The 16218-nt window shown below is 38.0% G+C and overlaps 1 protein-coding gene across 1 annotated transcript in view; it reads right to left on the bottom strand.

Moving 5' to 3' along the window:
- PLGRKT (plasminogen receptor with a C-terminal lysine) overlaps window positions 1–13374 on the bottom strand; it is a 62876-nt gene extending 49502 nt beyond the window's left edge. Inside the window, exons 1-2 of the mRNA XM_027862964.1 lie at window positions 13246–13374; window positions 8343–8429 (exon numbers count right to left, since the gene is read on the bottom strand). Coding sequence (XP_027718765.1) covers window positions 8343–8423 — 81 coding nt within the window. The 5' untranslated portion in view covers window positions 8424–8429; window positions 13246–13374. The remainder of the gene's footprint in view (window positions 1–8342; window positions 8430–13245) is intronic.
- Between the last annotated feature and the right edge of the window lie 2844 nt (window positions 13375–16218).

The following is a 16218-nucleotide window of genomic DNA, read 5'->3' as shown; positions in this document are numbered from 1 at the left end:
AAATGGTGGTCCTGGGGAAGAGTCACCAATTTGTTTCCAAATTCTACTTTTCTGTCTTGTCTGGCTTTCTAACTAGGACATCTAGCATTTAATTAATGTAATGTAAATTATTCAGTTAAAACAAAACATTTATTTCAAGGACATGGCATTAATGAAATTGTATAGGATCAATATTACAAATTAAGATAGATATCAATAGTTGGAAAGTCACAATCAGAAACTAATGTGAATTATAAAAACATAAATTACATCTACTTATTAAGTTTGAAGCACTGACATTAACTAGGACAAAGAATATTAAGATTTGTAACATGCTGACAGGAAATAAGATAACTGAATAAAATTTAAAAATAAAAACAAAGTCAGATAAATCATCTCTTCTGTGGCTTTCTCTGGTCATCAGATGCACAACTCATGCTTCATAGTTACAATGGCCTTTCAGAGCATGACTCATTTAAAAATCCTTATATGATGCCATACCATAATAAAGTTAGGTTGATGGGTAGGTAGGTTGATAGATCAAGAATTCATTAAACACTTACTATGTGCCAGACACTGTACTAAGCAGTGGGAATATAAGTACAAGCAAGATAATGTCTTCCCTTAAGGAACATACATATACATATATACATACACACACACACATATATATATACATATACATACATATGTATATAGTGTGTGGTATGTCTATCTATCTTCATCTAAATCTGTATGGCATGAAATAGAGATGGTTGGAAAGTGATACCAGACAAGAGAAGGCAAGGTTACTCTTCTGAAGGTCAAAGATCCCAGGGGGCTGAGTCTAAGGTTCCAGTGGCAGGAGGAGGAACATGACAGCATTATAGAACAACCGTATATGATGACCACAGTTAAACTGTATAATAGAGTTCACAAGATTAAAGAGTTGGACTGGGCCATTTAGTCCAACCTCTCATTTTATTAATGTGCAAACCAGAAAGATTAGGTAACTTGCCCAAGTTCATGCAATTAATTAAGTGCCACAGCCAGGAAATGAAACTTTTCATTCCAAACATAGTACTCTTTCTACTATACAATGTTGCCTTACAAAAAAAGCATGTCATCGTAGAAAGAGCATTAGACTGAAGTCTGAAGAAATAGGCAAAAATCCCACTTGCTGCTGCCTGTGTGTTTTTAGGCAAGTCACTTTACCTCTATAGGCCTGTTCGTGCATCTGTAAAATAAGAGATTACACCAGAGGCTTTCTAGGATTCTATCAGATTTTAAATAGGTGATCCCATGTTCTCAGGCGTCCCACAGGATTCTGCTCTGGGACTTCTCCCTCTATACTACTCTTGGTGATGTCATCAGCTCCCATGGTTACCATCTCCATGCTAATGATTATCAGATCTACATCCTGCCCCAACCTCTCTGCTGACCTCCAATCTCACATTTCCAACTGCCTAGCAGATGTCTCAAACTGGATGTGCAGTAGACATCTTAAACACAACACGTCCAAAACTGAACTCATTATCTTTTCCACTAAACACTTTTCCTTCCCCTCCTCAACCCCTGATATGTTCCCTGTTACTGTAGAGGGCATCACCATCCTTCTAAGTCCTCCAGGCTCACAACCTAGGAGTCATCCTCAACTCCTTACTATCTCTCACACATCGTCAGCTCACCCCCATATCCAATCTGTTGCTGAAGCTGGTTGATTTCACTTCTGTAATATCTCTTGCATACATCCCTTTCTCTCCTCTGACATTGCCACCACTCTAATGCAGGTCTTCATCACCTCACACTTGGACTACTGAAACAGCCTACAGTCCGCCTGCCTCAAGTCTCTCACCACTCCAATCCAGCCTCCCATCAGTCACTAAAATGATTTTCCTAAAGTTCAGGTCCAATCATATTACACACATCCCACCCCCAACCCCATTCAATAAATTCCAGTAGCTCCTTATCACTTCCAGGATTAAATATAGAATCTTTAGTTTGGCATTCAAAGCTCTTCATAACCTAACCTTAGTTAGTTTTTTAAGCTTTCTTACACCTAATTCCTGATCAATAATCTTCAATCCAGTAACACTAGATTCCTTGCTGTTCCACAAATAAGACCTTCCATTTCTAAGCTCTGGGTATTTTCTCTAGGTGTCTCCCCTTACTTGGAATGCTCTCTCTCTTCATCTCTGCCTACTAGCTCCCCTGGATTCCTTTAAGTCTCAACTATAATCCCATCTTCTACAGGAAGCCTTTCCCAACCCTTCTTAATTCGAGTGCTTTTCCTCTATTATTTACTATTTATCCTGCATATAGTTTATTTGTACATTATTGGTTTACTTCTTGTCTCCCTCATTAGACTGTGAGTTCCTTGAAGGCAAGTATTGTCTTTTGTTGTTTGTCCTTTGTTTTCAAAGAGGACCAATGACACCACGATGTTGAGGTATGGGAGATATCTTGCCTTGTGAGTGAACTGGATTTAAGTGAGGTAGAGCTGCAGAATCAAAGCCTCATTCACTCTTACAGAATCATCAAAGTCCAGTGGTAAGACAAAAGTCAAGACAACTGGCAATGGCCCTGGATTGTCTCTTGCTTCTTCTTGTATCCCAAGCACTTTTTTTAGTAGTAATTATTATTTTGTGGATTTGAAAATTTTATATAAAATTATTTTAAATATAACTTCAACTCTGTTTTCATGAGGGAGATCTTATTTGAATTACTGAACGAACTGGTAATTCACCAGAATTACTATCCTACATGTATTTCTTGACATCAAATAATTTATGATCCTTACAATCACACATATGCTGCCATAATAGGTAATATTTGTCTTTTGTCACCAGAAAACTTAATAGTGCTAGAACCATACAAATCATAGAATTAAAAATGCCTCAATAATACAGTTTTTGAGATAATTATTTCCAGTGTCTGCCATCCCAAGTATATTAGCACAATAACTAGAGTACATAAAAAAGTGATGCCTTCAGATTTTATATGGGACCTTTACATAGGATTACACAGGAACATGAATAAATCTGTTATGTGTAACTTTAATATTACCTAAGTTTTGTGGTTTTCTTTTTAAAACCAACAAGAAAAACTAAAAATACCTGGAGTTTTTTTAGTGAGAGTTGAATTTATTATATAACTAAATATTCTCTACAAAATACTATTCAGATACCTCATCATGGCATAGAGCTGGCTATGGATTCTTATAGGCTATGCCAGGAAAATATAGGCATACTTTCTTCTCCTAATTGAGTTGATTTTGTTTATTCAAAACATTTTAAATTTCCTGTAATCAAAATGATTGATTTTATTTTTCATAATTGCCTCTTTCCCCTGTTTGGGTAAGAACTCGCCCCCAGCAATACCTGTGAAAGTTACATGATATCATTCCCTTTCAATTTTTTTCTCACATGATCTTTTATGGTCAGGATACTTTAAAAAAATCTTATTGTGATAAAAATAAATGTTGGTCTAAATCTATTTTTTCCCTAGTTGGTTTTCAATTTTTCCAGTAGTTCCTGTTCAAAACACTTCACTGAGTATTTTATACTCTTAGGTTTATCAAACATTGAATTACTGAATGTTTCTGATGCTTGCTTGCCTATTCTGTTCCAATGGTCTACTTTTCTGCCTTTTTACCAGTACTAAATAGTTCTGATGTAATTATTGCTTTATAATATTCCATGTATGGATGTGCTTGCTATTCAACTTCATTCCTACTTTTAAAAAAATCATTATATCTTTTGAAATTTCTGACCTTTCGTTCCTCCAAATAAATTTTATTATTATTTTGTTTAGCTCTATAAAAAGTAATCAGTACCTCATCTGATTAGAACAGCATTAAATCTGTAAATTAACTTAAGTAATATCATCAGGAACAGTTAATGTCCCTCCAATTACTGAACTCATTATTTCTTTAAAGAATGTTCTATAATAGTATTTATGTAAATGCTAAATATATCTTGGCAGATTAACTACCAGATATTTTCTGCATGTGTAGCTATCTTGAATGGACTATTCCTATCATTTCCCCTTGATTTTGTCATTGCTATTTAGATATGCTAATTGTTTTGTGGATTTATTTTGTATGTGCTATTTTACCAAAACTATTGTCTCACTTTCTTCACTGATACTTTGGAGTTTTCTACATAAACAATAATGTCATCTGCAAACAAGAATAATTTTGTTTCTTTTTTTCAAATATTTATGTTTCTAATTTCTTTCTCCTTTTTAAAAAAATAAATTTATAGATTTTTTTTTACATCATCTAACTTTCCCTATATCTCTTCCCTTCTCCCATTCCAGTTAACAAAGCATTTTTTTTTTAGGCAATTGGGGTTGAGTATGCCTATTTCATTTACCTTAATTATATCCTCTACCAGAAGCAATAAGTTGATTGACATTCTGCCACAAAGCAAGGAATACAGGAAAAAGGGGTAATTTTCTTTTAATGTTCAACTTTTATTACACTGTTCTGCATACAATGAATATTCAATTAAAGTTCATTTTTTTGTTGATTGCTTTCGTTCATTCAGAAGCTTTTAAATTTCCTATGATTGATTTTATTTTTCATAATTGCCTCTTTCTGTTGTTTGGTTAAGAATTCTCCTTTATAGAATGAAATAAGAATTCTCCTTTATAGAAGAAGAAGGAAACCTATAAAGCATTGTAGCACATTAAGATCTTGTGGGTTTTCCTGGCTCATTCTTTGTGCTTCACTTTCCTCTTCCAGTTATTACAATCCAGTTTTGATCCTATTTATAATAGCAGAATGAATTCTCAATCCATTTGTGTCATCTGACATCAAGATACGAAAAAGAAAGAAAAGAAAGAAACAAAGGATAGTGGTGCCCTCTAGTGACACTGGAAGAAATACTAATTTTTAACTGAGTGAAATCAAGCTTGACGCTTGAATAGGGCCAGAGGTTCCCAAAGTGGGTGATACTGCCCCCTGGTGGGCGCTGGAACAATGGGGGCGGGGAGAAAGGGGGACAGTGTTAGTAGCCTCCAGTGCAATTGAGGTAGAGGGCGTTGAATAAAAATAATGGGGCAGTGGAAGCATAAGAAAAGAAGAAACTATAAGAAAATTTTGAAAAATCATTCATACATGCTTCATCTGTTGTGTAACACAGTCAAAGTTGTAATGATTACATTATTTTCCAAATATACAAACAAATGCAAGTTATAACCCATTCGTGGTCAAGTCCACCAGCAGGTCTTAATAAGCAAGCACTGGCAGGCAAGTGTGTCCCTCATTGTCAGGAAGTCCAGTATGCATCAGTAGGAATATGTGTGTGTAATGACTTGTTTACAGTACGATACTATATGATGGCATTATGCAATATTGTGTCATCAAAATTTCAATGCAAGAAAAAATCCATAAATTTATAATAAATTGTTAAATTTAAGATGCATCATTTTTTAAAAAAATTATATTTTTTGAAATGATGCAAATTTTTTTTAAAAAACCATTAAAGGGTTAAAGAAAGTAGATTTCAGGGAAGCTAGGTGGTGCAGTGGATACAGCGCCGGCCCTGGAGTCAGGAGGACCTGAGTTCAAATCCAGCCTCAGACACATAACACTGACTAGCCGTGTAACCCTGGACAAGTCACTTAACCCCAATTGCCTCGACCAAAAAAAGAAAAGATTTCCAGGGGAGCAATGAGTAGTTTTTTTTTTTAAAGAAGGGAGTAGGCCAAATAAGTTTGGGAACCTCTTCTTACAGACAATTAGTTATCCATAGGTAGCAGGGATAGACAACATGAGAAATGGACACTTGTAGATAATCCAACATTTCGTTTTAGCAAAGTAATATTAATCTCCTCTCTCTTAAAATCTTTCACCAAAGATATTTTTTTAAAATGTAAGTTCATAGAATCAAAGAATTATAAAGTCGGTAGGGGTCTCAGAGGCAAGCTTGTCCAACCCCTACCTGAACGGGAATATGACATCACTGACAAGTTTTTATGAAAGCTCTATCTGAAAACTTTTAGTGAGGTAGATCTTACTATTAGGGAAATTCTTTGCATTTCTGGACAGTTCTAATTATTGGGAAGGTATTATTTGTTGTTGGTATTGTTGTTAGGAGGAATTGAAATCTGCCTTTCTATGACTTCCACCCATTGATCCTAGTTTGAATAGTGTCAGATTTATTTTCTTTTATTAACAAAGTCATAATTAATCAGAATGTCTATGTTAATTTTTTTTGTTGTTATTGCTAAGTAAGGGCTAACTGAAAATTCTTCTGGTTTCAAACCTTACTGAGAATTGAATATAATTGAATCTTTCTTTGGCTCAGGATCTTTTGAGTATCCCAAAGTCATGATAACATAACAGTTATTGTAATTGGGTAGTACTGCAAATAAAGATTTAGGAGACTGGGCTGAAGTCATTCATCTAATACCTACTGATTTAAGAATCTATTCTGTGACTAGTACATAGTTACACAAGGCCATACCTGGAAGTTGATATTTTAAAAGAAGATTTTTAGCACGACAGTGTTATGTTGAGATTTATCTAAAATTGGGGGACAGAAAAAAAATGGTGGAGATGATTCAAGTTAGTTCCAATTATTCAAAGTTTTTGTATTTATTCTGTTTAACCTCCTTATGGAAATGCTAAGGACAGGGAAAATTCACTGGCACATTCACAAGTCAAGAACGTATAGTCAAGTCTTCATACTTTCTTCAATACTTCAAAGGTTATTTCTTCATTGCAGATATTGTCCCTTGACTGATGAAGAGTAAAACATCTAGGAAGGCAGCATGAGATGCATTGGCTCTTGAGTCAGAGGATGTGAATTTAAATCCCACCTCTGATGCTCACTACCTGTGTAACCTTAGCTAAGTCACTGAACCTCCCTATGCCTTGATTTCCTTATCTATGAAATAAGGGGGTCGGACTGTCTTGATGCGAGGTCCCTTCCAGCCTCGAGTCTATGATCCTACTATGATCTCTACACCTTAATAGACAGTCTTCTTGAGTTAATGGGGCCAACGACAACAACAACAACAAAAACAACTCTGATTTCTTGGCCAAACTTCTGGTTCAAATTTAGGCAAGGTCGAATCTAATCGCTATCCATACGGTGGTATGTATTCCATCAAGAAGCCTATGCACAAAGTCTTACTGGTTCTTCTTGGTAGCTCCTGACAGGGATAGCACTTGGCTGATATTGCCTTTAAATGCCCAGAGCCATCTCCATGAAATAAAGAAGTAGGATTTAAGTGGATGTCTTAACTCTTTATTCAAACCAGGAAGACAGTATCAGAATGGAATAAGGAAAAGGGCAATTCATTTTATAAATCAATGGCCTGTCCCTAAGGTCAGTTATATTCTGAATATGATTCCCAGCCTGAAAGGCCTCTGCATGATAGGATTGGTTCCCATCTAACTACAGCAAACCCATCGAAACCTAGACCAAAATGAATTCACCTCACAAAAGCATATCTAATCCCCAAAAAGGCCTAGAAATTTACCAGATCTTAACAGAGTCTGTAAGACAGAATGATATAGAATTTAGGTTAAGAACTCAACAGACTGTTGGAGATAAAAATGTATTCCTTGGATTGGCTTCAGTCCTGACCTACGTTAAAATTAAAATCAAACCTGTTCTGGATTTGTGTTAAGGGTACAATTTTGTCCACATCGTCCCTCACTGAGTAAAGATCATAAGGTTGACAATCACGGGTTGGCTGTAGTAAGATTACAAATTTAAACGAACACCTCCCCAGATTTCCCCACCAAATGGAATACTTTTCATTTTTTCATTTTCAGTTTTAAATCCTTAATTTATTCTTGGTAAAATTGATCTATCTTTCTATTACATCAACAACTTTCTTTTTCCTTCAAAAATAAATATCTGCCTATCCCCTCACCTCCTGCTCTTCTTCACTTTCAACTGGTTTCTCTTTTGAGGGCCCACCTATTAATAATGCCAGAGGGCTAATAAGGGTCAGGGGGCTGGATTTTAGGAAGCTATGGTTCTGGTCTTATTTTTAAACACTTGATTTTATTCCCCAATTTTTTTCCTCTGCATCTTGACAGCCTTTATTTGTGGTTGCTTTGCTTTACTATTTTAGATGTGGCCATGATAGAAACATGATAGAAATTTCTGAAATTCTGAGAAACAGATATATGTTTAGCATATTTCCAACACGAACATTTTTATTTACTTATCTAGACCAGGTATCTAGAAAGTCCCAAAGTCACCAGATAACTAACTATCCATTTCACTTCAGATGGATACATTGGCCTCATGTGTATTTTAATTTTTTCTAAGCAGTACAGAATGTAAAGCAATTCAGCCATTTCTGTAGCAAAATTTTAAATTGTAATGATTTAATGAAGTTGAAACATGAAATCATACCTGAAGTCGAGCATTCATGAGCATAAATTCCTGTTGCTGTTTCATGTTTTCATTCATATGTTTTGAAAAAAGAAATCCCATTTTGATCTAAAATGAAGAAAAGATACTTACTAAGTATTCAGTTATTCTAGCATTATATATTTCTTGCATTTAATCATAAACGTGGTTTCTGTTTTTTCCTCCATGTACATTAAGGAATCGAAGAATTTTAAAAATCTTTTGGTTTTCTTTCTTTCAACATAATTGGCCCTGGAGTCAGGGAGATCCAAGTTAAAATTCAACCTCAGACACTTACTAGCCATGTGACTCTAGACATGTCACTTAAACTCTGTCTGCTTCACTTTCCTTTACTGTAAAATGGAGGTAATAATAGCACCTACTTCACAGGGTTGTGGTGAGGAACAATGCAATAGTATTTGTAAAAAGCACTTAGCCTAGTGGCTGGCACACAGTAGTTACTTAACAAATGCTTGTTCCTTTTCCTCTCTCCCTATATCCAATAACTTTTTTTTTTTAACTTTTTGGTGAGGCAATCAGGGTTAGGTGACTTTCCCAGGGTCACACAGCTAGTAAGTGTCAAGTGTCTGAGGCTGGATTTGAACTCAGGTCCTCCTGACTCCAAAGTCAGAGCTCTTTCTACTGTGCCACCTAGCTGTCCCAGCAAAATAACTTTGATAGATCTATGCTCTCACTGATTTGGATTCCTCCAATGGTATATTCCAACTCATCCTTACTTTTTCATGTTCATTCTATATAATACTTCTTCAAGTCTTCCATAGGAGGATTGCTCAGCATCCTGGGTAGGGGGACTTCCTCTAAAATCTATGAATATTACATGCATACCAAGGAAGCATAAGGTTTGTCCATTTATTATCCTTTGCTCTTCATTCATGACTCACCTCTTTTTCAGGTAATGCATTTCTCCTATGACTTTTTTTGGGGGGGAGGGGCACCTCCCTTAATTCTTCATTAAGAATATATTGCAGTCTGCTCATGTGTACCATATGTCTTTCTGGTGCTCTTTGGGTAACTTGCAACCATATTGCAACTGTGGTATTACACAACTTTCAGCCAAACAGCATCACTGTATGATATTAAATATTACAAAAATTGTGTGTGCGTGGTTTTCAGGGAGAGGTTTGGGATCACTGAAAGCACTACTCGATTTCCCAAAGGCAACTAAGCATATTTTCTACTTCGTGTTCAATTCTGGGCTTAGTTCATTGTCTATCTGCAGTGTCTGTTCAAACGAGTGGGCAATCTGTCCAAATGTAAACCATAATCTGAACAATAAGCCATTCTTCATTTACCACAATACTGCCCAAGGAAATAAGGTATTAATGACTATGAATTCAGATGTCTACTTTCCCCATTTCTACATAATCTATAAATACACTTTGTTGAAGGATTGAAAAGGGAACTTGAACTCTTTTGAAAATGATGATCTGCCAAAGACCAAATCATTACAGTCACAAAATTGTTCCAAAGGTGTAGAGAATATATAATTCCTATGTCCTTGTTTATTTATTTTTTTTAAAGCATGAGATTCCAAAGAGCAAAACATACCTTAAAGACCCAATAGAGGGTCTCCTATACATATGACAAAATCAAACTAGATTCCTTGAAAGATGCAACAAATAGGATAATTTTTATTAAGTGATCCAATGATTACTAGTATCAACAGAAGCATAAGCCAAGGAGATGTATGTTTGCCATTTTAGTAGAATATTTCCAACAAGCATTCCAAATGGAAGAGAAATGGTAAGGTTCGCTAGATTATTCTGTTTGTAGATGATATTGTGCTGATTGAACTGAGTCCTGGAACAGTGGAGATTTTCCTAAATGATTTCTTAAAAGGGCAAAAAATATAGAAAAGTTTAAAAGAGATTTTGTTTCTTAATTTTTCTAGGCATTATCATATGCTTGTTTTGTTGTCTTACCCATGGGCCTTGGGCAGTGTCAAAAGATCTGAGTTCTAGCTCTGCCACTAACTAGTTGCATGGCCATGGGCATATATCTTAACCACTATGGGCCTCAGTTTCCTCATCTGTAATACCAAGGGCTTAGATCAGATAATCTAAGGTTCCTTCCAGCTCTAACATTCTAGGATTCTTTATACTGTATAGCACTAGCAGGTTAAAGAAGAGATGGGAATGATTTGTAATAAGTGGAGAGAAGTAATGAGGCTCCCACTCTACTCCACGGGAATCATACTCCCAAATATATCACGTATGTAAGTGGCTTTGCCCATAAATATGAAAACACAACCATAGATACAACTAAGGAGTAAACTTTCAGTCATTTTTCAGTTGGGTCCTACTTTTCATGACCTCATTTGGGGTTTTCTTGGCAAAGATTTGTTTTTGCAAAGAGTGATTTGCCATTTCCTTCTCCAACTCATTTTACAGATGAATAAACTGAGGCAAACAGAGTTAAGTGACTTGCCCAGGGTCACACAGCTAGTAAATGTCTGAGGCCACATTTGAACTCAGGAAGATCAGTCTTCCTAACTCCAGGCCCAGTGCTTTTATCTACTGTGCCACCTAGCTGCTCCAAGGAGTAAAATACTTTGGGGAAAAAATATTAAACCACTCTGCCATTTTTTGTTACTGGTTGTTTCTAATGACTTTAAAAACACAAAGAAATTTTTAAAAAATTGTTCAATGTCCTTAGGCTTGTGTGAGTTTTAAAAAATGAAACAATGGAGATGAAGTTGTTTGTTTTTTTAAGGACATAATGACTAAATTGTATAAAACTGAAACTGTTCCCCTTTACTCTTCTGAAGGCATAAATATGATAGGAAAGAGTTAGTTATGAAAGGCCTTATGGGTGAGGTAGACTATTATGGTTGTCCTATAATGGCAATAGTGCCTCCCTACCTAAAGTTTGAGCAGGTGTTGCAAGCTGACCTCCTGAGGAGGTGGAAGGGGCTTATGGACAGTGAGAACTGTATGCTTCCAGGTGCCCCTGCTTACCTACAAGTGAGAATGACATTGATTACTTTGAGTAAATATAGGCAGAAAATGCCTCTGAATATGGAATGTCAAAGCCATCTCTGCTGTTTAACGTGTGAGTTAGAACAGCCTCCTTCCATGTAAGCAGGATAATCTTGACCTGTAAATTTATGCCTTTCAATGTGGATGCTTAGTGATCAGTTTTGACAGAAAAAGTGTGGGCTACCTGGAGGATTCCGAACCCTTGAATAGGGCATTTCAGTCTTGATTAGCTATTATTGGATCCAGGAATGAAAGTGAAAAGTAACAGTATGGATACTTGGTTGTGTGCCTACAGAGGGAGTGGGTAAAAAGGAAGATAGATCTACATGTTGGATTCTCCACAGCTAGATGGCACAGTCAATAGAGCAATGGACCTAGAGTCAGGAAGAGCTGAGTTCAAAATAGGCTTCAGATACTTAATAGCTGTGAGACCCTAGGCAATTCACTTAACCTGTTTGCTTCAGTTTCCTCAGTTCTAAAATGAGGATAAGAATATCATCTACTTCCCAGGGTTGTAGTGAGGATCATATGATATAATATTTGTAAAGTACTTAGTGTGGCAAGTAGGCAATTTTATAAATGCATGTTCCATTCCCTCCTCCCTTTGGATGTAGATGGGACAGCCCCAAGTATCTTAAAGTCCATTTTGAAGGTATAAGAATTGAGTTCTACTATGGCCCAAGGCAGGTACTGTCAGACAGAGTAACAGCCCCAATCCCTCAGGACAATCCCACAAAATTGCCTATAAGCAGTAAGACTCATATGCCTTGATCTAAGGTGAGGAGAATGTTCAAGATTAGTCTGGGTTGTCTAGGTCTTTAGGTGAAAAACAAGAGAATAGTAATGTGGGTGGCAGCATTACATTGGGAGTCAGAAGACTTGGGTGTCTTCTCTCTTCCTCCTTCAATTACTGCTTCCAGAAAGCTTTCTCCAACTAATCTCAGTCCATTTCAATTCAAGAAATCATTCACCAAATAGCTTTTATTTAAAATTTCTGGAAGGTGCAAAACTCTATATAAATGAGAGCTACTGTTTATTCTGTTAATAAAAACAGCATGAAACAAACTGCAATAAAATAAAGGATTCGAGTCAGAAGACTTTGGTTTGAATCCCAACTAAACCACTTGCTATTTCTGTGACTTTAAGTGACTCCCCTTCCAGTTTGCTCACCTGTAAAACAGTTAGCAGCATACTTTGGGAGTTTAAGAAGATGAAACATGAGATCATGCGTGTAAAGTGCTTTATAAAACCATAAAATGGCTTTATAAATGCTAACTACTGTGTTTGTTTGTTTTCTATTCGAGCTATAAGTGACAGCACTTGTCAGAAGACGGGTTAAAAGAGTCCCTGATGTGCCGCATAACCTTGAATACGATCCAAACTCTCAGGGTCAAAAGTGGTCTGACCATGCCTTTTCTATCTCAGAGGGTAGTTGGGGTAATGCTGAAACAAACTACCCAAAAGTACCACGGAATCTACATTCGATCACGGTTTTGGAGTTGACACGGACTTAGAGGTCATCTAGGCCAGTGCCCTTGCACCCCCTCTGTTTGGGTAAGGAGGTAATGGGCGCTCAGAGGGGTTAAGCGACTTCTTCAAGGTCACCCAGTGGCTCTAGCAGCCCTCTAATCGCACGGCCACGCCACTACTTAGCCTAGTCAGCCGCTCGCAGGCGGGGCCAGGTTCCGCGGGACATGCACGAGCATGCGCACCCCACCCACTCCAGTCCGCGCTCCGGCTCCCAGGCACCCGCCCGCCCGCAAGGCCACGTGCCCCGACACTGGCCCCTGGTGATGCTGGGGGGAGCGCCCGGCTGCAGTCCTCGCGCGGGAAGCTGCTGGACCTGCTCGCTCCTTCCCACCCCCGCCCTCTCCCTGAGCCCTCCCAAAGCTTCTGGGCCTGCTTACAGAGGACGGGCGGCTCCCAGGCCCTGCTGTTCTTGTTGAGGAAGGCGGCTAGGGGACTGGCGGGGCTCCGGGCGACTTTCCTAGGCGGCCTTGAGTCGGGCGGGCCCCGCCTGGGTAGGGTCCAGTGGGTGGCTGAGGCATTCTGTGAGCCCATGGCCAATCAGCGCGCAGCTTGGGCTTCCTTAAAGGAACAGGCCTCCTCTTGGACCCAGTTTAGCAGCCGTCATTCCCCTGGCGGCTGTAACTGCTACCTCCACCTGAGTACACCGGGGGTGGGGGTGAGGAGGGGAGCTGACTGGCACACGAGCACCGTCTTGGCTTTTATATTTCACGCGTCTGTGAACATGGATGGGCAAAAAGTTACATTTCTATTTTCACTAACCTTTGGTTTCCTTTGTAGTCCTACGTCTTTTCTTTTTTGCTTTTGAAATTCTTACTCTGAGGAAGAATCAGTAGGTTTAACCAGACTGCCAAAAGGGTTCATGACACAGAAGAGTTTAGGAAGTCCTGATCTAGGGCAAACGTAGACAGACAGATAGATAGACAGAATAAGAAGCCTAGAGAAGGGAGTGCAGTAGTAAGTATTTATTAAGTGCCTCCTGCATGCCAGGCACTGTGTTAAATATTTTACAAATATGTCATTTGAGACACTGTAAAGTAGGTGCTGTTAATCTTGGATTTTACAGTTGAGGAAGCTGAGGCAGGCGGAGGTTAAGTGTCTTGCCCAGGGTTACACAGCTAGCCTATGTCTGAGGTGGGATGTGAACTCGGGTTTTGCTGACTTCAGGCCCAGCGCTGTATCCATTGGACTACAGTAGGGCTGGAGGTAACAGGTTACAAATAGCTGAGTCAAGATTCAAACCTAGGTCATTTGGCTCAAAGTCTATCTACTTTATAATGCTGACCTTTCACTCTATTGCCCTTTTCACTGTACCACATTACAGATGAAGAAACTGGAAACTCATATTATGTGATGTATTCAAGATCTATCCAAAGGTCCCAGGTTCTGCAGATGGGGTGCTTAGGTTCTTGTGCTTCTACTTGGACCCCAATTTCTGCCTAGTCTCAGAAACACTGTCTCTGACAATCACTTCCCAGCCCAAGGACACTGTGCCTAGTAATTACTCATGTGTGGCCCTAGCACGACCCTTATCTCTCTCCCTGGTGCAGCTACACAAAGCTGGGTGAGAGAGTGCTGGGCTGCTCAGGCCCCAGCCCTCAGATCATGTCTCTGGGAGCCTCCCAATTCCTTAGTAAGTTCCTGTCTTGTGAGAAAGCTTTCCCTTGTTGCCGAGCATTCTCTCATCAAGACAGAGATAGAGGGGTGCCTTGCCCAGCCCAAAGAGTTTTGTTCTTGGCTGGCCCAAGGACTCTTCCTCCTGCCAGACTCCCCAGATCCATACCTCTATCATCTCCCTCCCTGTCTGGTATACTCCCTGTACTTTCCCATCCATAGCTCCCAAAGACTCCTGCACCTTTGGATTACCTCATCAGTGTCCCTGGCATTCCTTTCCCGTGCCCTTTTCGACATAAACCCTAGCTCTATTCTCAGTCTCTCTCAGGTTCCTTAAGAATCCTTACCTGCTGAAAAGCATAACAATAAATCTTTGCCACCTTGACTTAAAGAATGCTTGAATCTGTGAATTCATTCCAGAAGACCCTGTCCTGTACTTCAGTCTTTGAGGGGTCTCAACCTCTGAGACCACAACACTGCCACCTGGAAAGCAAACCTAGCTCCTCTGATAATAGGGTCTACTGCCCTTCCACTCCATCAAAATCTCACAGAGAAATCCAAAATTTGATCTAATCAGGGCCTTAGGTTGAGTTCTGCTCCAAATCCCACTGCCCAGTAACATGAGCAGTGGTCTTCAGGGGTCCTTAAATAATCTTCCTTACTCTAAGCCCAGGACTTATATACCATGCTGCTACTATTCAACATTAACATACTGTGATTAAAGTACTTTTAAAAATTTTAGTGAATTCTATCAAACATTTAAAGAACAACTAATTCTAATACTATATAAACTATTTGGGAAAATAGGCAAAGGAGTTCTACCAAATTCTTTTTATGATACAAATATGGTGCTGATATCTAAACTGGAAGAAGCCAAAACAAAGAAAAAAATTATAGACCAATTTTTCTGATGAATATAGATGCAAAAATTTTAAATAAAATATTAGCAAAGAGATTACAGTAACTTATGTCGAGGATAATACACTGTGATCAGATAGGATTTATACCAGGAATGCAGGACTGGTTCAATATTAGGAAAACTATCAGCATAATTGACCATATCAACAACAAAACTAACAGAAATCGTATGATTATCTCAATAGATGCATAAAAAGCATTTGACAAAACACAATACTCATTCCTATTAAAAACACTAGAGAGCAGAGGAATAAATGGAGTTTTCCTTAAAATGATAGATAGCATATATCTAAAACCATCAGCAAGCATTATATACAATGGGGATAAGCTAGAAGCATTTTCAGTAAGATCGGGGGTGAAACAAGGATGTCCATTATCATCACTGTTATTCAATATTGTACTAGAAATGTTAGTTTTAGTAATTAAAGATGAAAAGAAATTGAAAGAATTAGAATAGGCAAAGAAGAAACAAAACTATTACTCTTTGTAGATGACATGATGGTATACTTAGAGAATCCTAGAGAATCAAGTAAAAAATTACTTGAAATAATAAACAACTTTAGCAAAGTTGCAGGATATAAAATAAACCCACATAAATCACTGATATTTCTGTATATAACTAACAAAGCCCAACAGCAAGAGATAGAAAGAGAAATTCCATTTACTGTAATCATTATAAAATATTGGTAATCCACTTGCCCAGGAACCCTATGAACACAATTACAAAACACTTTTAACACAAATAAAGTCAGATCTAAATAATTGGAAAAATATCAGTTGCTCGTGGGTAGACTGAGCTAATATAATAAAAATGACAATTC

This window comes from Vombatus ursinus, unplaced genomic scaffold (genome assembly GCF_900497805.2).
Source record: "Vombatus ursinus unplaced genomic scaffold, bare-nosed wombat genome assembly UNPS02014770.1, whole genome shotgun sequence".
Lineage (NCBI taxonomy): Eukaryota > Metazoa > Chordata > Mammalia > Diprotodontia > Vombatidae > Vombatus > Vombatus ursinus.
Note: the sequence above shows the minus strand (reverse complement) of the source record. Positions and strands in the feature narration are given on the sequence as shown.